Source organism: Calliphora vicina, chromosome 5 (assembly GCF_958450345.1).
Source record: "Calliphora vicina chromosome 5, idCalVici1.1, whole genome shotgun sequence".
In the NCBI taxonomy this organism is placed as follows: domain Eukaryota; kingdom Metazoa; phylum Arthropoda; class Insecta; order Diptera; family Calliphoridae; genus Calliphora; species Calliphora vicina.
Window position 1 is genome coordinate 97,096,794 of NC_088784.1, and position 26,850 is coordinate 97,123,643.

General features: G+C 29.4%; 2 protein-coding genes across 3 annotated transcripts in view; one reads left to right on the forward strand and one right to left on the reverse strand.

Annotated features, from left to right (window-relative positions):
* Nucleotides 1–26,850, forward strand: part of LOC135962065 (RING-type E3 ubiquitin-protein ligase PPIL2) — a 106,131-nt gene that overhangs the window by 3,823 nt on the left and 75,458 nt on the right. The window contains exon 5 of one of the 2 annotated variants that reach the window (XM_065513801.1): nucleotides 13,478–13,582. The exons of the other annotated variant lie outside the window; for it this stretch is intronic. The gene's annotated coding sequence lies outside the window, so the exon portion shown is untranslated. Of the gene's footprint in view, nucleotides 1–13,477; nucleotides 13,583–26,850 lie in introns of those variants that run through there. 2 annotated transcript variants of the gene reach the window in all.
* JhI-26 (Juvenile hormone-inducible protein 26) lies at nucleotides 18,652–26,696 on the reverse strand. The gene is made up of 3 exons (XM_065511675.1): nucleotides 26,343–26,696; nucleotides 20,043–20,839; nucleotides 18,652–18,965 (listed from the first exon to the last, which is right to left on the reverse strand). The coding sequence occupies exons 1-3, from the start codon at nucleotides 26,580–26,582 to the stop codon at nucleotides 18,707–18,709; spliced, it is 1,296 nt and encodes a 431-aa protein (XP_065367747.1). The 5' UTR covers nucleotides 26,583–26,696; the 3' UTR covers nucleotides 18,652–18,706.

Sequence of the window (26,850 nt, forward strand, 5' to 3'; positions counted from 1 at the left end):
CAAATAATTCCACTTTCGATCGGAATAGAATTCTATCACAGCCCTGACATTCACGAGTTTTTGGAATAATTTGAATAATGAACTTGTTATTGGTCTATTTGGGTTAAATCTTTTTTGTTATATGAATCTTCTGCATTTGTTTTGGAGCTTTAATCATCTTTTAGAGAAAGTCAAGTTCAAAAAATATAACATAAAACTAATGAAAATAATTACCGGGAATTCATGCACAATTTCCCGGGATGGAAAATTTTGCGGAATTTCTCTAATGGCAATACATTCTCATGAATTAGGTTTTTGGCTTTCAGTTACCTATCTAGTTGTCATCTATGGTTAAAGAGTTCAAAAAAAGGTTTTCTGAATAATAAATATGCATTTAAATATGCATGAGTATTTCCCCTCAAATAATACATTATGAATAAGATGAGAATGGAAATTTGAATTAACTTATATATAGAAAATTATCTATTTTTGTCAATATTAAGTCTGATATAGAATACATACATACTTCTGTTTATAATAATCATTTAAACAAATTAACTATTTCCGATTAAATTGATTTCAAACTCTAATAGCCTACAATCTTAAGGTTTCCATTGATTTAAAATAATAAATAAAATATTTCATTGTAAACGCAATCAAAAACGTGCTGTGTGTTTTTAATGCATGTATATTTTTCGTTATATTTTCCAATCAATTCCCGTAATTTGCTGCAAAATTCAAATCAATACAAACATTCAATTAAACTCACTTAAAATTAAGATTTTAAGCTCAGAAAAAAAATCGTTAAAATATGACATTGATTTATTAGAATATCGTTATATTTAAACTTTAACAAAAACAAAAAAACTACGAAACAAACGAGAAAAAACTAATATTTATTGAAATGTCACATTTTCGTATGCAACACAAAAAATTAAATTGTACTCGTAATTTTCATTTTCAATAATGTCTATAAGTAAAAAACATAATACGAAAAAGTCAAAATGGCGTTATAAATATACGAGTAATAGATAGTAAATGTTTTGGTTACTCCACTATGACACTATTTAACTATAAAAAAGCGACATTCACCATGTTGTATTTTTCTATGAAAATTGTTTAGACTAGATTTGCAAACATACTCGCTCTCGTATTACACCAAAAACTATGCGTAATACTAAAACTAAAACATTCGAAATGTGAATTTACAACGCTTGGATATTTTGCTATTTTTTTGCTTTTGTTTTTGTAGTTGTTGGTTTTTGTTTTAAAAAGTTGATTTTCATTTGTGGCTTTAGCCAATCCGCTTTAGACAGCTTAACAAAACAAAAAAAAAAATCACCTTAAATTACATTTATTTTAGAGAAGAAAAAATAAAAAACAAACAAATAACGCAATATATAAAGTGAATACATACGTTTTTTAATTTAAATTTTGTTGTTGCAAATCAAACAGGTGTTGCAGGTCTTTAGGCCACAAAAACACACTCACTTACTTACACACACGCATAGAATTTTGGTGAACGCACAAAATACTCGAGTTATACGAGGCCAAAGCCTAAAAGTTCTCAGGAAACCATGGAAAGACCGTGGTTCACAATGGAGACTTTTCCAAATATTCGATTAAAAATTATTCGAATAATCGAGGAAAAAATGTCTGTTTTATTCGAATGAATAACATGTTTAAATTTAGAATAAATTTTTTTTCGATAAATCGAATAAAAATTATTCGAATAATCGAGGAAAAAATTTATTTTTTATTTGAATGAATAACATTTTTAAATGTAGAATAAAAAATTTGTCGATTAATCGAATAAAAGTTATTCGAATAATCGAGGAAAAAATTTATTTTTTATTTGAATGAATAGCATTTTTAAATGTGAATAAAAAATTTGTCGATTAATCGAATAAAAATTATTCGAATAATCGAGGAAAAAATTTATTTTTTATTCGAATGAATAACATTTTTAAATTTAGAATAAAATTTTTTTCGATTAATCGAATAAAAATTATTCGAATAATCGAGAAAAAAATTTGTGTTTTATTTGAATGAATAACATTTTTAAATTTGGAATGGAAAATTTGTCGATTAATCGAATAAAAATTATTCGAATAATCGAAGAAAAAATTTTGTTTTTTTCGAATGAATAACATTTTTAAATGTAGAATAAAAAATTTGTCTATTAATCGAATAAAAATTATACGAATAATCGAGGAAAAAATTTCTTTTTTATTCGAATGAATAACATTTTTAAATTTGGAATAAAAAATTTTATTCATTCGATCGAATACAAATTATTCGAATAATCGAGGAAAAAATGTAATTTTTATTCGAATGAATAACATTTTTAAGTTTAGAATAAACAATTTTTCGATTAATCGAATAAAAATTATACCAATAATCGAGGAAAAAAATTTATTTTTTATTCGAATGAATAAACATTTTTAAATTTGGAATAAAAAATGTTATTCATTCGATCGAATACAAATTATTCGAATAATTGAGGAAAAATGTAATTTTTATTTGAATGAATAACATTTTTAAATTTAGAATAAAAAATTTCTCGATTAATCGAATAAAAATTATCCGAATAATCGAAGAAAAAATTTCTTTTTTATTCGAATGAATAATATTTTTAAATTTAGAATAATTTTTTTTTTCGATTAATCGAATACACGAATAAAAATTTATTTTCGAGTTAAAATTAAAAAAAAAATTGTTTATAAATGGTGTTTTTTAAGTCGGATTGAACTTGAAATTGTAAAAAATAACACAAAAAAAGTAAATTTTATTTAAAATTTTTTACATTTTAATTTTTTTTTTTAAATTTTAAAAAAAATTTTATGTTTTTTAATTTTTTTTTTGTGAAAAAAATCGGGTTAAAAATTACTTAGTAATCCAGATATAGGTCAAAAATCGAGGTTGTCGAGGTCTCAGCTATCAATAAATCAATGTTCGCGGTTGCGGTATGGCATGTAGCGCCATCCTATTGAAATCACATCTCGCCCGGATCAATGTCATCCACATTTTCAAACAAAAAATTATTGATCATGGTGCAGTAACGATCTCCATTGACCATAACAAGAGCTCCGGCTTATTTTTTTTAAGAAATAAGGTCCGATGACTTTTCAAACTACCCTCCTAATCTAACGAAAAACATTAAGAAAAATTGAAAATAATGAAAAAAACACGTTAAGCACGCGTTTTGAATTCATTTACTCTGTAATGTATCATGGAAATTATCAATGCTAAAGCTTGATTTTTGTTTAAGTTTTTCTAATACGTGGTAATACATTTTTTCCACTTCAAATACTTGTATTTGTAGTTGCCTCCACTCTTTTTTTGTGTTTTTCTATTTAGTATATATGTAGTATAAAGCATTAGTACAATCTAAAAATTTTGTTCAACAAAAAATAAACAAGTACAACGCATTTCAGGCCTGAATTTGGTTTAAATACACAATTGCGTGCATGTCGTTTTAGCTGTTTTGCGTTATATTTTTTTTTTAGAACAGTAGGCGGGATTTTCCTAAGGTGAAGTGTTTAATGTATAATTTATCAATTTATAATTTCAATAAAAATGATTTGTGTGTTAAAGAGTTGAAAATTTAATTTAAATTGTGTGTATTTACTTTAAATACTTTTTTGTCAAATTCTCTGAGGGTAAATATGATAATGAAAGTAAAGATAAAGTTAGTAGTTGTGAACTTGGCAAATTGCAAAGTATTTTATACTGTCACTTTCATTGTTTATTAGTTTTTTTCGCCAAAAAGGAAGTTTGATAAAAAGTGAGGTTAGTTTTAGGGGTTTACAATTGAAAATGGCTCAGATTTCAGCAGCTCATAATAGATAGGACCCTTATGCTTCCACCAAATACAGAGAATTACCTTAGAGCCATGTATATTTGGCTTTGGTGTCGATTCGGCTGGTTGGCCGAGCTTCAAACGCGATCTCTTACGCTTCGGGTTATCCTACTGGATCCATTTTTCATCGCAAGTAATGATCATTTCGGACGATCAAAATCGTCTTTCAAGGTCTCTCGGTTTCAATTTGTACGATACCCTGCTTCTCTGATTTTGTATGAATCCAGCTGCTTGCAAACGTTTTGAAAATGCTGCTTGAGTAGCTTTCAGAGATTTTGTAAGCTCAGGGAGTAATGTCAGGGAGTAATGTCTCTAATTCTTGGTCTTCAAACTTTTTTGGCTGGCCTTGGCGATCTTTGTCTTCCGTGTCAAAATCATCACTTGTGAACCTCACAAACCATCTCTCGCACTTTGAAACCAATGGAACACCATTTTTAAGTCATTCACACATAGTTTATAAGTTCCTTAGTTGGTTTAAAAAACATTAACAATTCCAAAAAAAAATTATTGTTTTCCTGAACTCTACTTAACTCGGATTTACACTGATAGTCTTGAACACTTGTGCTACGACAAGGGCTATATGGTATAATTGAGACTGTCGTGGTGGCAACGATCACCAGTCCCTCCCTGAATGATGTATATGCTAGTAGACTGAATCTTCTGTAGGAGTTTTCAATTGTCCTGGCAGACTAGATATTAGAAATGCTGAGAGAATTCTTCTAGCGTGACCTAACGGAACTATCTTCATACGAGCAATGGTATGATTTGGTCATATAAGGGATATTGCTCTCCCTTCCTAACCTCTAGCACAACGGGACCCACATGTAGAGTTGAACACTTTGAAGAGTGACTGCCTGTTTAAACTAATCTTAAAACCGAAAATTCCGTTTTCAAAAATTACTTTCTCATTCAAAGACTTCCGTGAAGCACCTCAATTGACCTCGTTGACTAGATATTGGAAATTGCTGTGCCTTCCTGACCTATTTCCACCCTGGTATTTCAACCTGACTCTAACTAGTTAACTGTCTGTTTAAACTAACCTTAAACTCGAAAATCCTTGAATACCGTTGTCAAAAATTGTGTTGCCATTATGAAGGAGAGGAGGAGACGGTGAAGCACCTCAATTGCCCTGGATGACTAGATATTGGAAATGCTGAGAGAGTTCTTCTGCCATGATCCAACGAAATTGTCTGTTTTCATACGAGCAACGAGATGATTTGGTTAAGGACTAAAATTGGTCATATATAAGGGAAATTACTGTCCCTTCCTGACCTATTTCTACTCTGGTATCACAACCTGACTCTAAATAGTTGACTGCCTGTTTAAACTAACTTAAATCCCGAAAATCCCTGAATTCCATTTTTAAAAATGACTCCCATACAATAACTTCTGTATGAGTTGTCATTATGATGGAGAGGAGGAGACGTTGAAGCACCTTTGCACATACTGTCCTGGCTGACCAAATATTGGAAATGCTGAGAGTTCTTCTGGCATGATCTAACGAAACTGTCGTCTGTCTTCATACGAACAATGGGATGATTCCGTTTTCAAAAATTACTTTCCCGAATAATGACTTGTCATTATGATGGAGAGGAGAACACGTTGAAGCACCTTTGCACTTACTGCCCTGGCTGACCAAATATTGGAAATGCTGAGAGAGTTCTTCTGGAATGATCTAACGGAACTGTCTGTCTTCATACGAGGTATACATATATGACATTTCTGTTCGTCTCTTTCTACCCTGGTATCACAACGGAACCCAAGGAGGATCCGCGTGTGTCACAATAAAGAGTTGAATGTTTAAAGTAACTTAAATCCCGGAATTCTGCGTTCAAAAATATAAAAAAAATATTCGTTATTTACGTCCATACTTTATTGAATAAATAACCTGGAAATTCACGGAAATGGACAAAATTGTCTATGTATAGCCAGGAATGAAAAAGTACGTTAAATTTAAAAACTTAGTTTAGATCAATGATTTTAGTTTGAAAACATCACCTTCAAACCGCGTCTGCTTTCCGCATTGAACTTTTGGTTGGCTTATTGCTTTTGATTTATTTGAAAGTCTATGGATGAATTGTGAGCAACTGGTCTCCAAATGAAATGATTGTAAAAACAAAAGCAATAAGCTTTTAACTGAACTTCAAACCAAATACCTCGAAAGCTTTTTAGGCGCTTAAATTCTAAATTAATGGCTAAATTCTTATTTGGCTAAGCTCCAGTGCCTAAATAGCAAGGAGTAGAAGCGATGTTGTAAGGTCGACAGCACATGACCAAGCATTCGGAGTACCATCAACAGATCTTTAAGCCATAAGCGCAAAATTCTTCAACTGTGACTTCGGATATTTATATGAAATAATGTCTAGAAACATTTGATGCTCCTTATTAAACACTTCAGATTTATGCAGCTACCACTTTTCAAAATATGCAATGGTTTATTTAGTTTCTAGGAGTAGAGTGATTTATGTGGTTCAAGAATATTAAGACATGTTCAAATTAAAAAATAAATAAATTTAATGAAATCAATGCACCATTTATAACCTTATCTTAAAACTATATATGTATACAATGTATGAATTATGAAATTGTAGGATACAAAAAATATTCATATTTATGGAAAAATAAACTCAATCAAGAGCCAAGCCAGTATTATTTAAACTAATAATGATTGATCAGTTAAATTTAGCAGCAAGCTGTGTTGTATGAATCGAAAAGCTGGATGGATCAAACAAGTGAGTGGCAAATGATACCAATAATCAGCAACTTTATCACAATGATTGAACAGAAATAGCAGTAGTAGTAGTAGTAGCTAAAACATACATTAGCAATCTCACAAAATATAAGCTAAACTCAAGTAGACAATTTCTATTTGGGCTTATCTTGCCATGACAAGTACAAAAAACCAATAGAAAAATAATAAAAGAGAACAACCTCTAAAATAAGATGTAGAAAAGTCAACAAGCCATAAATTGATAAATAGATAATGCCAAAATAGTCAGCTAAAAAGGAGAACCAGAAGCAACAGGAAATTACATACAATTTACCGCCTGGTAGATAAAACTACAAAATAAAAAACTTTGATATCTAAACAAAGAATATAAAAAAAAGAAACAAATCAAATTCATCGATCATGGCCAATAAAGAGAGGGGCCAAATAGTTTTATTCTTACGTTTCTTGTCTTATGTTTTGCTCTTGTGTTTCTAACATTTTTAAAATTGATAAAGAAGCTACTTTTTTTCAATAAAAAAAAGAAAAACAATCGCAAATTGTTCAAGAAATAAATCTGAAAAGTTCCAATTAAAAACGGTGTTGTAATTGATAGATAGCGATCACCCATGGTTGGCAATAAAAACAAACAGAATAGTGCAGCGCAGTGGAGTGCAGTTCTGTGCAGTTCAGTTCAGTGTAGTGCAGTAGTCTGTAGTGCAGCAAAAAATACTCATATATGTGGAAACAAATCTCGTTTATTGGCCAATGCCCGCAATATGAAATACTACATGTGTTGTTGTGGTTTGCTGCTGCTGCTCCAATCCTAGCTAATCATCATTTTAATGAGCGTAATCATTTGAAACTATTTTATGTCCATTTACTAATTGTGGTAATTAATATCAAATGGCTGGCCAAGTTAATGTGGCAGTCGGCTCATTTTTCTTTCAACCACAATTTCTTGTGGCATGTGTAAATGATATTCCTCTACCCAGTCTTTGATTTACTTGGGGTTACAAACACATAGTATTATTATACATACATACCTACATTAGAGTGACAGCCGATTTTTTTTTTTTAGATTTCAAAGAGTGCCGGGTGGAATATTGTGACACTAGACCTAAATGATAAGTGCTGAAAATTTGAGCCAAATCGGGCAACGATTTCTGGACGCGCATCGAGGTCAAAGTTCAGATATATGCAAAATTATACTATTTATATGGAATAAATAGGTGAAACTCGTTAAATTTCTGCATTGTTTTCTAGAAATGTATAGATTTATTTATATTAATGAATATTATATTAAAAATTTTTTTTTGGAAGTTAACACTGCATCTCCTTTGGGTCAAAATGACCCAAAAACAGTATTATCGTCAAAATTCGAAAAAAATGCAAATTTTTCAGATATTTTAAAAATTTTGCAACTAAATAAATACTTTTGCAATTGAATGCAAAAGAATTGAAATGTGTACGTAATTATCATTGTAATGAGATATAAATGACAAAATTTGGTTAAAAAATGTTAAAGTTATTACAAATTCGCCAGACCATTAACGTGTTTCAGGCCACTTGAAGAAAAAATTTATGAAAAAAAATTAACATATTTCGAGAAAAATTAAAATAAAAGCTAATTTTTATTTAAAATATATCCGTATTTACTTGTGTATGAGTTTTTGTTTTCGTAGAATACCGTTAACCTATTCGCAGGTATGGCCAAAAAAAAATATTTTTTTTAACGGCTGTTTCAAATCTCCATTTTCAAATTTTTCTAAATTTTGTTAAACAAATTTCAGAATTTTTTGATCATCATATTGGGTTTTATTGAGATCAAAATAGGGAATAAAAATATGAAAAAATTATGTCAATACCTCTTACAGTTTTTCCGTACCTGCGATTTAAATTTTGCGATTTTCAAGAAAAACTATTTTTTTCTCCATATTTAGGCGAATGAGCCCAATTTCCTTAATGTTATAAATTTGAAGTAAAACCTATTCACAATATAATAGTCCTTTTAATTTTAAATATGGTCTGAAAGTTTTACTAAAATCGGAAAACGATAACCTTAAATCTTGAAGGTCAAAGGTCAAATTTTTCAATATTTGGAATTTCTAAAGAAAAGATAGCGAAATGTTATATATTTTTGGGCCGATTTTAATTAAACTTGAGGAGAGTATAGCATAAAGTCCAGAATTTAAAATAACAGCACAAAAATGGAAATTAACTCTTAGCAGCACTTGGGGTCCAAATTACCCTCAACATTTAAAATCACGAAAAACACAGCCATTTTGACCCCAAGTGCTCTTAAAGGATTAAATCCATTTTTGCACTGTTGTTGTAAATGCTATACCCCAGTGTATATTTTGCTCAAGTTTCATTAGAATCGACCCAAAAATATATAACATTTCGCTATCTTTTCTTTAGAAATTCCAAATATTGAAAAATTTGACCTTTGACCCTCACGATTTAAGGTTATCGTTTTCCGATTTTAGTAAAACTTTCAGACCATATTTAAAATTACAAGGACTACAATATTATGAATAGGTTTTACTTAAAATTTATAACATTAAGGAAATTGGGCTCATTCGCCTAAATATGGACAAAAAAATTAGTTTTTCTTGAAAATCGCAAAATTTAAATCGCAGGTACGAAAAAACTGTAAGAGGTATTGACATAATTTTTTCATATTTTTATTCCCTATTTTGATCTCAATAAATCCCAATGTGATGATCAAAAAATTCTGAAATTTGTTTAACAAAATTTTGAAAAATTTGAAAATGGAGATTTGAAACAGCCGTTAAAAAAAATATTTTTTTTTGGCCATACCTGCGAATAGGTTAACGGTATTCTACGAAAACAAAAACTCATACACAAGTAAATACGGATATATTTTAAATAAAAATTAGCTTTTATTTTAATTTTTCTCGAAATATGTTAATTTTTTTTCCTAAATTTTTTCTTCAAGTGGCCTGAAACACGTTAATGGTCTGGCGAATTTGTAATAACTTTATCATTTTTTAACCAAATTTTCTCATTTATATCTCATTACAACGATAATTTCGTACACATTTCAATTCTTTTGCATTCAATTGCAAAAGTATTTATTTAGTAGCAAAATTTTTAAAATATCTGAAAAATTTGCATTTTTTTTCGAATTTTGGCGATAATACTGTTTTTGGGTCATTTTGACCCAAAGGAGATGCAGGGTTAACTTCCAAAAAAAAAATTTAATGTAATATTCAGTAATATAAATAAATCTATACATTTCTAGAAAACAATGCAGAAATTTAACGAGTTTCACCTATTTATTCCATATAAATAGTATAATTTTGCATATATCTGAACTTTGACCTCGATGCGCGTCCAGAAATCGTTGACCGATTTGGCTCAAATTTTCAGCACTTAACATTTAGGCCTAGTATCACAATATTCCACCCGGCACTCTTCAAAATTTTAACAAAAAAATTTTTCCATACAACTGATTGTCACTCTAACCTACATATGTATATTACAAGGAATGGAAGACTACAATGTTGAAGGAATTGATATGATATGATATGATATGGCAGTCGGTTTCGTGTTTGTTTGTTTTATTTTCATTTGAAATGTCAACCATTAAATGAAGTTAATTATTTAATTACTTTACAAAGTCTGCCCCAAAATTGTATTGGACACATTGTAATGGTACAAATTTAGATAAAGTTTAAATGTACATATATTTAGTTAAATCTAATATTATTTAGAAGAAGTTAATACGAAACGCATTAGTGCAGCCAAAGGTTTCATTAGCACTTAATGGATTAAACTGCTAATATAATGTGTTTTCACTACATAAATATTGTAACGGATACAACATGGGTGTAATTATTTCTTTTGGCTTGTCTGCTGAAACACCCAGAACTCGCAACACTCAGATCATAAAATAAAATATAAATAGAAATGTTACTGAGAGACAATTGTTTTTTAAAAATCCTTAGTCTTGCAACCACAAAATACACGTAAATACGTGTAAATCAATGTATTTTATTGTTGTGTCAGCCATAAAATTTGGGAGAGAGTAAATATCTATATATATAAAAATGAAATGGTCCATGTATGTAATGTCATCACGTGAGAACGGCTGGAGCGATTTGGCTGATTTTTTTTTTTATTAGATTCGAAATTTTTAGGAGATGGTTTGTAATGAAAAAAAATTCAAAAATTCCGGGTAATAATTCTTTTTTGAGTCCAGTCAACTGTAATAAAAAGCTCCCTAAAGTATGCAGTACAAATTTAGATATTTTATTTGCAAATAAATAAGAACAGGCTGGTGTGCGTGGGTTGGAGAAACTTGAAGAACTAATATTAGTAAATGCTACCGGGCGAAGCCGGGGCGATCAACTAGTTTTTAATATATTTTACTTTCAGTTGCACCTCTAGTTCTAACCTATGTAGGGTTGAAATAGAAAAAAATTTAATTTAAAAATAGGTGAGAAATGGCGGGATTTTAAAAACTTACGCGGGACAAAAGATAATAAATTATACCTCAACTATCTTAAGTGCGAATGGTCTTGCATCATTGCAAATGCAAAATTTTAATTTTGGATTACGGTTATTGGATTAAGGTAAAATTTTGCCTTTGCAATGATGCTAGACCATTCGCACTGTATTTTTCCCAAATTGTAAATTTACGCAATAAATGTGTAAATCTTATAATAGAGTTAAATTAAAGAAAATTTTGTCCTGTATTAAAAATACGTAATATGTTTTGTTCGTTTTTTTTTGCTACTTTTACTTGATTTGAAAATTTTCCATACAAAAAATATATTGGAAAATATTGCGAGCCAAAATAACTGCTCATGTTTTGAGGCCAAGAACGAATCAAGCCAATATCGGATACTCTGTTCCAAAGTGAAGCGTATTGCATAGAGAACGTTCTGCTTCAATCAAAACAAATAGAAGTCGGGCGGGACAAAGCTTGGACTATAAAGCGGATGAGGCAAAATTTCCCAACCACTTTATTTTAAGTGGTTTTTAACAGGTACTGCAGCATTTCAGACATAAAAAAATCGTCTTTCAACGTGTTTCAGCTTCAATTCGTATTTCCCTGCTTTTGGATGAATCCTGCTTAATGCAAACGTTTTCAAATTGCTGACTGAGTAGCTCCCAATGATTTCCAAGCTCTTGATGAGTTTGACAACTATCTTCATTGAGTAACGCCTCCAATTCTTGGGTATTTCAGTCACAGACAACCAGCCAGAAGATGGACATGATGATTTTTAATTATCCTGAGTCGATTGATCATTAAGAAATAACTGGTTAAGTATACGAACTCTTTTCTGAATAAATATTTGTTCACGGGAAATACATACATATTAGTTCCACTCAATTTTTGATATTTTTTTTATACATTTTCAACATAATGATGTTCTTTAAAACTGGATATGAAATAAGTAGTTATTAGATTTGGAAAATCCAAAAAAGCGGGAATTACGAATTTCGAACGGGATGCGGGATTTCATGACTAAAAGCGGGGCAATCCTGCGAAAATCGGGACATTTGGCAACGTTTTTACCTTTTAAAAACGTTGGTTTATTTCCTTTAACTCTTTGCGGTTGAGTGGTCACTTTACTAACCACTTTTTCTATAGTGTTTAAAACATTGTTTATTGGCATCTATTGCCATTTTGCTAAACAATTATATTTTTTGAAGTCATCGTTTATGATTTTTTGCAAAACTTTGGTGTCAGGGTGCTCTGGTTAGATAAATATATTAATTTGAAAATATTGTAAAAATCTGCTGCTACAACAACAACAACCTAAACTGTTCCCTCCTCTTTGGAGAAAAATAGAAACATCCCAGCAGTTAAGCAAGTAGTTAATGTATCCTTTATATTTTGTAATTATCAGTAATGTCTGACCATTTTAGTGGCTCCAACTTATATATTTTGGATTATTTGACACATATGAACTATTTGTAGTGCAGAGAGAAGTCAATTGGTTACTTTATACATCCCATGTAATCTAGAGTGAATACAATTGTCACTGAAGTGTCTCTAAGTAATCTCAAGTGTCAAACGTTAATTTTTTACAGCACTTTTTTGTGAGTAATTCGTACAAACTATTTTTTATACAAATTGTGTTGAAATAATTCTAATACAGTTTTTTTTCTTTTTGATTAAGTATATTGTCATTCCATGTAGCCTAGTGTGAAGTCAATTGTCATTTTAGTGTCTCTAAGTAACTCAGAGTGTAGCCACTATAAGCGTTTTGTTTGTTCTGCACTTTAGAAAGTAGTTATTTTACCCAGCAGCAGTAAAAGTATTTTGGAGAGTCGTCGGAGGAAGGTCTTTTTTACAAGCAAGCGGTTATTGATCTGCTTTTTTATGATTTTTAACTGATTAGTACCCGTATATGTTAAAATAACTAGTTATGAAGCTAATCAAGTCAAGTAACATGTTAGGTAACTGACTGTACATAATTCAGCCATTACTAAATTAATTCTAAGTAATGCAGATGGTATACAGTAGTCATTAAAAAGTACGGTTATAAATAATTATCAAGTTTATTCTGGGAGTCACAAAATTAATTATACTTTAGTTTAACAAAAAATCTGATTAAGAAAACAGTTTGCTTTCGTTATTTTTTAGCATAATGCATGATATTTGTGTTAAATTACATGTTTATATAGAATATATTCTTAAGTGTAACTAAAAAAAATTTCTAAACATAAAAATATTCATATTACAAACAAAAACATCTATCAAGCAAATAAAATTATTATTGGTAAATAATTCAATGTGTTTATTAAAAAAAAGGCAATTCACAAAGTGTAAAGCACTTAACTAATAATTTAAAACAAAATTTATTTCGAAAATAAAACTACACTTTATGAATTACCTATCAAAGTAAATTTTTTAAATTTTAATATATTATTTTACTTCTTTTTTTCAGATATTTCGCCAAGTGGTGGGCTAAATCCAGCTACTATTTTTTTTAAAGTGTATACATTTCATTGTTAACAAATTGTAATTAATAAAATATAATTTAAAAAATAAATCTTAGTTTAATTTATTATTATCTACCTCTGGTCAAAAATAATACATTTGGGTTTTATTTTGTTCCATAATTTTTTCTTTGATTTTTGATGATTACATATCGTTATATTTGTATGCCCTAGTCTATAATTAATAAAAAATTTTCGATTTAAAATTTTCTCATTTTAAAATGTTTCATAGCTAAATCGTATAAGTGATCGTAACTATCCATATTTTTGACCTGTGATCACTTATATTTCTGAACAAAAAATCAAAAAATTTTATAAATTTGTTGTATAAAAATTGGGAAAATTTTGTAAATAAATCTTGAATCTTTATCAACTTTTTAAATAATCATTTAATCTAGATAAGAAGTTCATTTGATGGTGATCATCGTCTTTCCAAAAATATGTTTTCTATATGAATTACTCAAACTGTCTATCGTTCTTTTCTTCTTTTTAAAGGAATTCAAAAATGTTTAAAAACTTATTTAAACATTTCTAAGAATTAGAAATTAGAATTAGAAATTCTCTAGAAATTGAAACAATTTTTTGTTTTATTTTTTCAGGATAAAACATTTTAAATAATGTCCTTTGAAAATTTTATTCTTTAATCATCGAAATGAGTTCGATCTGTGATCACTCATATTTCTGACTAAAAGTTAAACTTCAATAACTATATAAATAAAGGTTTAATCATGAAAAGGAGGCTTGATCACTATAGTGGCCCTTATATTTGACTTTTTCGATTTTCGGTGCAAAAAATTTTAGAAAAATAGAATAAAGGGTTTCACATTTTATTTCAAGTTTTGGTTCAAATAACACTAGTTTACAAATCAAACATTTTTGTTTGCTCATGGAATGAAACTTATATTTTTGAGAAGAGCTAGGGACGCTAATCAATTGACCATTTGTTGTTTTCCACCTATACGTCAAAATTTTGAGATATATGGTTTTTTATTTTTCATCTGCCCTGAGTACTACTAATGCATACTGTAGTGTACCGAATTGTGGTAATTAATTATTTACATCGTTTTTGGGTACTCAACACTCTGGCGAAGCTACTAAATACTTTCGGAGTTGTATTTTTTTTGACAAATTCCAAAAAAAATTAACGGAACAAAAATAAATACTGTTTAAAAGTACATATTTCCTGTAGATAAACGTTAATAAATCGCTATTAAATACAAAACTCTAAAGCAAAAACTATTTTAAAATGTCTTATAGAAAGTGTAAAATAAACCCTGACAATTTTTGTTTTATTTGCGGAAAAATAATTCAGTCAAATCGAGGTTTTCCTATAACACAAACACTGCAAACTACTTATTTACATTAAAAAATTTCGTAAAAGCTTTAGATAAGACAAAACCAGCATTTCAATATTTATGCAGCGTGTTCCCGAGTCTTCTTAGGAAAAATTAAAAGAAGGGATATTTGTGGGTCCTCAAATAAGAAAAATGTTGGGTGATACCAAATTTGAATGTCTATTAACCGATGTTGAAAAAGCAGTATGTAATTCTTTTTAACTTGTTGTTCAAGAATTTTTGGGGAATAAGAAAATTCAAAATTGCAGAGATATTGTTGCGAATTTTATACACAATTTTGTACTGATGGGTGTAAATATGTCCCTCGAATTTCACTTTTTACATTCTTATGTGAATTTTTCCCCGGAAAGCCTCGGACACATGAGTGACGAACATGGAGAGCGTTTCCATCAAGATTTGAAGTTTATCGAGGGGAATTATCAAGGTTTTTGGGATCAGAATATGCTAGGAGACTACTGTTGGATTGTCGTAAGGGAGACAAATGAAAATAATTGTAAAAAGAGGACTAAAACCCTTCACTTTTAATTTGTTTGTTCTAATTTAATGTACATTTCTATATGTTTCGTTTTTAATAAATATCTGAAAAGTTTGACGTCCACGATTTTTTTAAATATTTTTTCCGAAGTTAGAAGACCTAAATACTCAAATCCCCATATGTTTCAATTCATGAGCAAAAACCTTGTAAACTAGTGTAATTATTGAAAAAAAAATCCAATTCAAAAAAATGTTTAAATATGAAAATTTTCTGACATCGTTAATCCATTATAATCCCAATAAGCATTTTTCCTGGAATTCAAATGTAAAACAAATTGAATTCCAGTCATACATTCACTTGATTTCAATAGCATTTTCCAGTGAAAAGGAAACTTGAATTCAAGTCGAACATTACAATATTAATACAGTTGAATTCCAGCCTTGAATTACATTGAAATTCAGGCTTTGAAATACAGTTTAATTCAATCTTTTAATTAATGTATAGTTAACTTGGTACAAAAAAGAAATATAATATTCAAAGCTATCTTAAATCTCAAATTTAAATTTCCATTTTTTTTTTAAACGATATTTCAAAAAAAGTATTCAAATAATTTTCGATTCCAATAAATATTAAATCGGAATTGAAAATGCAAAATTTAACGGTTGTACCTATTTTGGGTTAGCGTGGGGATGGATTTTAAATTGTAGGATTTCGAGAAAATTAAATTTTTTAATACAAATTTGTTAAAATTATTATAAAAAAATATTCTTCAAAATTAGCATTTTGTCATTCCGTTTGTAACACATCGAACTATTCATCGCAGACTCACAAAAGTATATTTATCCTGGGTCCTCATAAGATTCTAAGGTGGTTTGGCTATGTCCGTCCGTCCGTCCGTCTGTCTGTCGTTGAGAACTCGATAGGTCCCAAACAAAAGCAACTAGCTGGCTGAAATTTTCCACAAATACTCTCTGTTGATAAGGTTTAGTATTGAAAATTGGCAATATTTCTTTGTTATCAATTTTAGAATATTTTTATAATTAATTTTTTAAATATTGCTACTTTGACCTAAACTCGAAACTTCAAATAAAATGTGTAACCTTTAAACGTTATCCAAATTTGGCTCAAATGTTCAGTATTTCATGAAATATTAATTTCCCTCGAAGGGAAAATTGCTATCGTGATATTCCCATGAACTTTTCATTCACAATAGTTGATTTTGTTCGTAACAGCTGTTTATTGTTTACAAAATTCCATATACAAATTTCACAACATGGGGAATTTTTCACGTGAACACAGTTGATGAACGAAAAATGGAAAAAGGGAACATATTTCTTGAGAAATATTGATTCGCTATAGAATGTAAATAATCGTTAATATAAAAAAAAATAATTTTTTATCCGAAAAATTCAAATAATTTTAAAACGTCAGCGTTGAATCGTGAAAAGGGCTTCGATCTGTGATCACACATATTTCTGACCAACAATTTTAAATCGCTGTTTATAACTTTGTAAACGTTTAATCTTAAAAAGAAACTCGATCTCCAATCACTAACTAATACGAGTAGTCCTGAGTAGAAAACTATTTTTTTCCTACAAAAATAAAAGTGATCACAGCCATTCGTTAATTCGCTTTAAATCCTTATTTAAATTTATTGGTAATTTCATATGGATTTTTGATATATAGTGAAATTAATTTGGGGTGAAAAATATAAAGGATAACTGATTTTTTGTTTCAATATTTGATGGAAACTATTAGAAATTGCAGATTTTCATTACTTTACACCCTGAATTTTGCGTATACATATAAATCGATCATAGATTATACCAAATTTTTCATAAAGAAATAATTTTGAATGGAAAATATGATCAAACATTTTTATTATTTTCGCATTAACACATTTTATTAAAAACAAATATATAATAAATTGTAAAATATTATTCACAGACTGAGATCCTTTTCTTGTTTTAACAAATATTCCCAAAATTACAGATACTAAGTCTGCCATAAAAATAACTTAAGTTAAACTTTAATAGTAAGAGGAACTTGTAGTTAATATTTTAAACTTTTTTTTGGATTTAAAAAAATCATCCTTTATAATTTTAATATTACTCTGTCAGTAGTTTAAGTGTGTTTACTTTTATATTTTTACGTCTTTCAGCTGGAAAGTACGTTTGAATTTAGCCACATTTACCTAAAAACTGTTAAAGAATTTCTTCTGTACCATAATTTATTTAAATCTTGTTTACTTTAAAAATGTTGTGCCTCAGACATGTATGAAATCCACTATTTTATATAAGAGTTTGATAATGCAACGATCAAACATATTCAGCAAATATGTTTGATCGAAGTCTCTTCATACATGTTGCATAACAAACCTGTATGATGAGTTATGTTTAATTGCATATTTTTTTCCTAAAATATTGACATAAACTATTAGTAAGTGTCATTGGCAAAATATGCCACAAAATAAAGAAAAGTGAACACACGAACAAAAAAAATAAAAAAGTTCATTACAAGGCAAACGCCCTAAAAATTCACTTCACAAATATCAGAGAGACTGCAAAATAACTCGTAAATAAAAGCCAAGAAAAAATAACTGGTACAAAACAACATTTGTCACGCAAATCTATAAGTTTTCAACATTGCAAACTACCAAACATCAACAGCAAAATACGAAAGATCTACAAAAAATGCAAATTACTTGGTAAATTTTTCAGTTTTCAATTTTTTTTATTGCATGCCTGATGTCTGGGCGATAGATATTATTTAGTTTAGTGTTTTTTTTTTCGTTTCCTATAGAAAATAGGGAGGTAACGACTAGTGATTAGCTTCTTTTTCCCTTTCACATTCTTAAAAATATGCGTATATGTTTGCAAGTATTCACTAATTTATCACTTGTCTGATTCCAATTTATGTATTTTTTAGTCATTTGACATGTATGTGCTCTTTGTAATGCAAAGGGAAGTTAACTGGTTACTTTATACACTGCAGGTAATCTAGCGTAAATACAATTGCCAATTTAGAAAGCTGTTGTTTTACCCACCAAAAATATTTAATCTTTTGCAGAGTCAATTGTCACTTAATGTCTCTTTGTAATCTGAAGTGTAATCTGTTTAAGTTTTTAATTTTCTTTTCCTTGTTTAGATCAATCTGCATCAATCATTTCGCATTCGCTACCTCCCTAATAGAATGCATCGATCGTCATGTCGTATCTTACCCACAACGATTTGCCAAATATTAATGAGGAGTTTTTTTTTATATATTTTGTTTAATCTTAAAAGCATGCGTGTTGGTATTTTAATTAATATACAAGTAATTTTATTTTTCTATTTTTTTTTTGTTTGTTAAATTTCACTAAAAATATTGCCTTCATTTGCTATATTCAGTTCATGCAATTCTTTGATTTGATGAGCCAATTCACGATCGACAACTTCACCACCTCTGGTCATTACCTCCTGTATCATTTCCTCTTCTGTTGGCTGAGCCATTAGCATTTCTTGGGATGTCTCTGTCTTGGGCTCGACTAGACTCATAAGGAACGATGCACAGACACCAATACTGTAGGGTAAGAATTTGATGTATTCTCTAAGTAGGGAATTGTGGCTGGAATGAAAAAAGACAGAAGGAAGAAAATTTTAGATGTTGGTTTTAAATTTGTATATGATTCTTAATAGGAAATTAATCAACCGAATTATGAATATAAATTCCCAGGAGTTTTTTTCCCTTTTCTTATTTTTATACCCTTCAGTTTGTCATTCCCTTTGTAATTTCTACATTTTTCATTTCCGACCCTATAAAGTATATATATTCTGGATCATCATAGATAGCGGAGTCGATTAAGACATGTCCGTCTGTCTGTCTGTCTGTTGAAATCAACATTCCGAAACCCCCAAATAACTTACATACACGATTCATACATCAATATCTCCGGAATTCTTCCGGCTCGGTTGCTATTTAAAATCTAGAAAATCGGTTCACAAATATAAGATACTAGTTGACCGCCCCGGCTTCGCCCGGTAGCTATTTACTAATGTTAGTGCTTCAAGTTTCTCCAACCCACATACACCTGCCTGTTCTAATTTATTTGTAAATAAAATATCTAAATTTGTACAGCATAATTTAGGGGGCTTTTTTTATTAAAGTTGACTGGACACACCAAAAAAATCACTCCGGCCGTTCTCAAGTGATGCCATTACATACATGGACCATTTCATATATATAGATAAGGAAAAAATAAGGACAACCTCGATTTTTGACCTACATATATCTAGATTAATAAGTCCTTAATATAGACAAAATGGATATCTAATGATAGATATTTCAAAGACCTTTGCAATGTCGTATATAAGACCATAGTATGTTGGACCTACAATGGGTCTAAATCGGAAAAAATATTTTTTAACCCGAATTTTTTTTTTCACCCAAAGTTTTTTTCGCTAAATATTAAAAAAAAAAATTTAAAAAAAACAATTCGAAAAAATTTTTTTCCAAAAAATTAAAAATCAGCTTTCGAAAAAATACCTAAAAATATTTAAAATTTTTATTTTCAAGTATAATTTGGTGAAGGGTATATAAGATTTGGCACAGCCGAATTTGGAAAAAGGGAAAAAACTCCAGGGGAATGTTTATTCATAATTGGGCTGAATGGCTTTTTATTCATTCAATCAATTTAAAACTCACCTTAAATACTCTGGTAATGCTCCCGGCACCAGCCTCTCATAAGTTACCTTCAATGTTTCACTGTACGCCCTGAAAATCTCCTCAAAATGTTTCGCACGCACTTCGGCAAATGTGGAGAGAGACAAGAAAACCGATAAATCCACCATTGGCGAAGATATTCTCAGTGTTTGCAAATCAAACATCATAACATCCACCGGCTGACCATCTTTGTCATATTTAAATGCCACATTATTACGCAAATAATCACCGTGACACAATGTTACCAAAGGCTCACGGGGCTTAACCAGCTCCTTACCAAAATGATAATTATCACCCACCAATTTGGCGAAATTTTTCAAAAACTTTTCATCCACAGATGTTTCATATTTCTGAGTGGCTATTATAGCTCTTCGTATAGTTTCTCTTAAGCTAATGGCCCAAAGTGGATGTAACTCAGAGCCATAACGTGATTCTTTAAGATCTTTTGTGAATTCCTGAAACTGTTGTGGAAGTTGGTGGCGCCACGCAAAACCCATGGCATGAAATTCAGCCAAATATTTGACACCCAAAAGTATGTGGGCCAATGATATATTGACCATTTCCTTGGATACCGTCCATTCGTAGCTAGAGAAATCTTCTGTTATAACGGTGGCGAAATTGCTACCCAATTCGGCATAATAAAATTTGGCAATTTTCAAATCGATTTTAGCAAAGTTCTGTAGGACGGGCATAAGTTTCTCATAGGCCAGGATTTCATTGGTAAAGAGAGCATTAAAGTTGATATTATCGAATAGTTCTTGGGGTAGTTGGGGAGTTTTCTGGAAGTAAAAATAAGAAAATATTAGTACAAACAAATTATGAAAATACTAACTACTAACTAGTTGACCGCCCCGGTAGCATTTACTAATGTTAGTTCTTCAAGTTTCTCCAACCCACATACACCTGCCTGTTCTTATTTATTTGCAAATAAAATATCTAAATTTGAACTGCATACTTTAGGGAGCTTTTTTTATTACAGTTGACTGGACTAAAAAAAAATCCGAGTTTTACCCGGAATTTTTAAATTTTTTTTCTTTACAAACCATCTCCTGAAAATTTCGAATTGGAATCGAATCGAAAATCAGCCAAATCGCTCCAGCCGTTCTCACGTGATGCCATTAAATACATGGACCATTTCATTTTTATATATCGATGGCTTAATATAAAAAAGTCCTAACTCGTGTTTTTTTGTAAGTCCAGATTTTCGTTTATTTCGATAAATGGTCCGATCATATATCATAATTAGTCAAAAAAAATATCGACTTAAAAAAACACGAGTTAGGGCCTTTTTACATTAAGCCATCGAATTATAGATAGACAACTACTTAATCTAAATTTGCACGTAAGGTCGGCTCGCTACTTTTAATATTCAATTAAATTCTCTATTAATATCTGTCATTAAACCATACTATCTTAAGATGTTTGTATAATTTTAATAAATTTTTACTCTTATCTGTGACGCGCTTATTTGCTCTTCAAGTGTTTAAAAATACTGAGAGCGCCACTGCCTGAGTATATTTTATTAGAAACTCTTATCAAGTTTCTGTTGCTGGCATGACAAAGCATAATTTTGAACATTAGAAATAAAAACAAAACTAAACATTTTGAAAACAATCATATGATTGTTTTGATTAATATTTTCATACAAACATATGTATTTTAATGCATAATGATGATATTTCAAATTTTATTAAACACATATTGATTTGTTTAACTTAAAAATATGTATTAAATATTTGTGTGTAAATATTTTCAAGTTAAATACAATTTTCAATGTGAGACTAATTTCAATTAATCTCACATTAATTGCGGTGAGATGAATAGAAAAATATTTATTGTGTCAATATAAAGAAAATTATCGTTAAGCTATTTATTGGCCGTTAATTCCCCTAGAATGATCGCAATTCCCATTTTGCCATAGCTCAATGGTTTCTGTTGCCGCACTACTTTAATCAAACTATTTTGGAATATTTTGATTCTAAACATATGAAACATGACAGTATCTATTTTTGCAAAATGCAAAGTAGGGATTTCAAAATGAATATTAAAACAAAATGGGAGATACCAGTTAGCATTTACTGTGATATCATGGAAACATGAAGCAATCATTACCTCTATAACTCTATAGGAGAAGGATAATCTTCCAGAATGAGCCAGAAAATTTCACGAAAGTGAACATGAAAGCTCGAATTATTGGAAAGTAACACCACCAAACAACTGAAATGCGTGAAATTTCAGGTCCTCCAGAACCATCTTTGTTATGTACCACCATGACTGACCCAAAGCAAAGGATTTTTCTGGTTTGGTTATATAAAGCATCAGGATTTAAATTAACTACATATCGGGAGCTTATATTCAAAAGGTCTATCAGCAGGTTTCCAAACTCTTCAGCATTATATCCTTTATCCATGGTTTTTTTCGCTTTATTGCTTTCTAGTTATCTACAAAACATGTTTATTTCGATTAGAAATTGCCTATCTACATCTTTATACCCTACACCACCATAGTGGGGAGGGTATAATGCGTTTGTGCAGATGTTTGTAACGTCCAAAAAATATTAGTCTAACACCCACCTTAAAGTATACCGATCGACTTAGAATTACTTTCTGAGTCGATTAAACTATGTCCGTCCGTCCGTCTGGTCGGCTGGCTGGCTGTCCATGTAAACCTTGTGCGCAGAGTACAGGTCGCAATTTTGAAGATATTTCGATCAAATTTGGTACATATTATTTTTTCGGCGTAAGGACTAAGCCTATTGAAACTGCCTGAAATCGGTCCATTATTTCACCTAGCCCCCATACAAATGTCCTCCCGAAATTGGACTTTATCGGTCATAAATGTTTAATTTATCTATGTATCTACACAAATTTCGTTCCAAATAAGTTTTATATATAAAAAATTCATGTCACCAAATTTTGTAACGATCGGTCCATAATTAGTCATAGCTTCCATATAGACCCGCTTTTTTATTCGATTCGCAATTTCCAGATGGTTTAAAAAAACAAAAATTAAAAAATTCCGGGTAAAACTCGGAGTCAACTGTAATAAAAAAGCTCCCTAAATTTTTTATTTGCAAGTAACTAAGAACAGGCAGGTGTATGTGGTTTGGAGAATCTTGAAGAACTAACATTAGCAAATGCTACCGGGCGAAGCCGGGGCGGTTAACTAGTAAATAAATACAAATTTAGACAAAATCAATTTAGATTGAAATCAACTTTTCGATGCACCTTATATACATGATTGATACATCAATCTAACTATTTAAATTCGGAAAAATCGGTCCACAAATGACTGATATATAAGCAACAATTTTCTACTAAATCTATTTTCACCTATTTTTGGATCTATGTCTGGATTACTAAGTCATTAATAATGACGTATATAACTCCATAGTAGTTCGGACCGGCAACGTGTCAAAATTGCAAAAAAAAAAATTTAACCCTATTTTTTTTACCATAAACTTTTTTCACCCATATTTTTTCAAACATTTGTTTCAGCAAAAAAAAAATGTTTTCACACAAAAATATTTTTTCATCAAAAAAAATATTTTCATTCTTTATCTTAAAATATAGGTACATTTGTGTAGGATATACAAGATTCGTCATAGCCGAAGAGAGCTCTCTTACTTGTTTTTCTTAATAATAATTTGGATTTCCCATTTCAATTTGAATTTACTTAATGGACTTGACTATACGTTCTTACTTGTTTGTATTCTGAAACTACAAAAATCAAATTGATTGTATTTGAGTTGATGCAAATCACAATTGTACAATACACATGCATGACACAGTAATTACTTTTAAGGTGTAGCATCCAGACTTGGTTATTTTAAACAATTGAAATTATAATTATATATGTATTAGGGGTATAACTTTTAAACAATTTTTGAGAATACCGGAAGAAAAATAATGAATAATTCATCATATTGTGTTGTTCTCGGATTATAGTCTGAGAACAGCAGAGAATCATGTTCATGAGAACAAATGATTCATCATGAACATGATTGCCATAAACATATATTTATTTACTACTTAAACGTATTATGATTACCGCAATCATATAAATTATTACGGTGACCATAATATTGTTAGAAAACTGTACAAATATTGAAATGGTTATGGCAAAAATGTACTAAGTAAGGTTTTTTCAATAATCAAAAATTACTGTTTTCATTATTAATACATCACAGTGCCGAATTTTGTTATACCTCTAATATACTTGTGTAATAGAGCTATATTCGGCTTAGACGAATCAAATATACCCTTCAGCATAAAACAATCAATTAAATTTTATTTTGTTAGTTTTATAATGAATATATTCAGAACTAACATAATAATACATTAACACAAAATCTTTATCAATGATTATTCGTAATAAATTATTTTTAATTTAATTTTCGAAATCAAAATAAATTCTTTCTTTTAATGACTCGTTAAAGAATTCATTATGAATTAATTCATAGGCTAAATTCCCTTGTACTTCAAATGTATTGAATTCATTACTTTGAGAATTCATTCTTTATAGAATTAAGTTCTAATTGAATCACTCAAATTTGCTTTAATTAAAATCCATTACAAAATTGCTTTAAATTGAATGATTAAATTTTTCTACAAATCAAATCTATTACAAAAAGGCTTAATTTCATTTTTTTCAATTAAACAAAACTAATGAAGAAAAATTCATTCAATTTGTATCAGAGCTTTTAATGAATCATTCTTTTTTGATTTTAATTCGTTATGAATTAGCTAAATTTTGAATTAATTATTTTAACAACAAATAAGAATTGAATGAAATTTGAATCAATTCAAACGAATTAGGCAGAAATGAATTTCAATTCATTTCCAATTCAAATGAATTTGTAAAAAGGTGTTGCAATTCGTTTTCAATTCAAATGTGTCTGTAAAATGAATTGCTATTCGTTTCCAATTCAAATGAATTTGTTAATTTCGTTTGAATTGATTTTGAATTCATTCAAATGAATTAGAACAATGAATTGCAATTAAAATTAATGAAAACAAAAATGAGTTGCAATCAATCAAATTCAAGGGCAGATCTAGGGGGATTTGATAGGATTTTCGCCGATACCTAATAATTCAATTAGTATTCTGCTGCTACCTGACAATTCCAGTATATCATGGAAATTTCAAATCTAAGAATTTTTTGTCTTTGCATACAAGTACAAAACGAGAGTAATGCTTGCTGTCTTTTACATAAAAAATTAGTTGAATAACAAAACAACAGTGATTACTGTAGATTTACTTACAAAATCAATTCAAATGAGTTGGAAATGAATTGCTAATTCTTTTGTATTAATTCAATTCAAATGCAATTCACTTTGACAAATTCATTTGAATTATAAATTAATTGCAATTAATTTTTACCAAATTCATTTGAATTGACTCAAATTTCATTCAATTAATTTTTTTTATGTGAAAAGAATTAATGTAGTCGCGAATGAATTCAAAAATTAATGATTCATTTACAGCTTAGTATTGGATTTGAATTAACACACATTTAATCATTCAAAGGTACAATGAATTCTGTTATGAATTAATTGAACGATGAATGAATTCTATTTAAATAAAATCTTTTGAATGCTACTAAATATTTTATCAAGAGAATAGATTTATGGAATGAATGTCTGACATTTTTTAATTACGAATTAAGATTTTAGTGAATTAAGCTCAGATTGAATTATTTAATTCAAAGCGCTGATCTTTACTCATTAAATATGAATTATAAAAAACTAAATTAATAAAAACTCCCCAAAGAAACTGTGTAGGTTCTGTGGGACTTTGAATAAAGTCAGTTATACAATATTACTAGGAATTTCATAAAGAATATTAAGGAAATTATATAGCTCACTTTCTGTGTGTGTTACAAATGCAATGACAAACCTAAAACATCTCTTTTATATATAATACAAATCCACACATGATCAAAATTATCTTTTTGCACACTAAAGTACATATTGTTTAAAATTTGCTTCACAAACTACTTGTTGTAAATATCAACTACTTTGTGAGGCTGAATGTGTTTAATAAATAAAAATTCCACTTAAATAAAAACACTTCGGAATAGATACGACTTTGATAAAGTTTTCAAAAATATACTATAAAAAAAGAATTATAATTGATAAAGTGTACAGAAAAACTATAATCATGATTTTAAGCACGACAAGTAGAAAATTCCATTTTTATTAAAGCATGTAATGAAATTCATAGGAATTTAAAAATAAATTTAAGTTTTATTAGCTAAATTACAGTTTAAATCATAATTTACCTTGATAAAGAAATTAACTTTATTGTGGACACCTTTAAACTGATATTCCAGGGCAGCTCTGTAACAGGTCGTTAACATGAAAGCTTCTTCCGCTCCCACCACTTTTATCTCAATATTAAGTATTTGAAAATCTTCTGAATCGCTGTCATTAAAATTTTCAATTATTTTCTGTTGTTTTAATAATTTTGGTATTATTACGGCTTTTAGCCATTCAATTTCTGCATCTTTACTAAATGACATTGTTTTTTATTTATTTATTTTTTTTTGCTTAAATTATAGTTTAATTTTTTGAATATGTTCGCAAATTAATGTAAATGACCAGCACGATTTATAAAACACAACTAAATTATATTTGCTAGATTGTAGATCCCATCCCCACAGCTAAAGATTGTTTGTTTTGTTTTCATTGAATGCGACGCTCTAGTAGTAAATATTTAAAATTTTATTGAGAGAGTGCGAGATAGCGAGAGAAATTATAGACAATCAATGAAAGCACGTTAAGTGAAAG

Excerpts from the sequence above, each read along its gene's own strand:
- JhI-26 (XM_065511675.1), bottom strand. The coding sequence starts at position 26,582 with ATGTCATTTAGTAAAGATGCAGAAATTGAATGGCTAAAAGCCGTAATA. Across the intron at positions 20,840-26,342 it reads AAGTTAATTTCTTTATCAAG|AAAACTCCCCAACTACCCCA; the intron begins GTAAATTATGAT and ends TTTTACTTCCAG. Across the intron at positions 18,966-20,042 it reads GCATTACCAGAGTATTTAAG|CCACAATTCCCTACTTAGAG; the intron begins GTGAGTTTTAAA and ends TTTTCATTCCAG.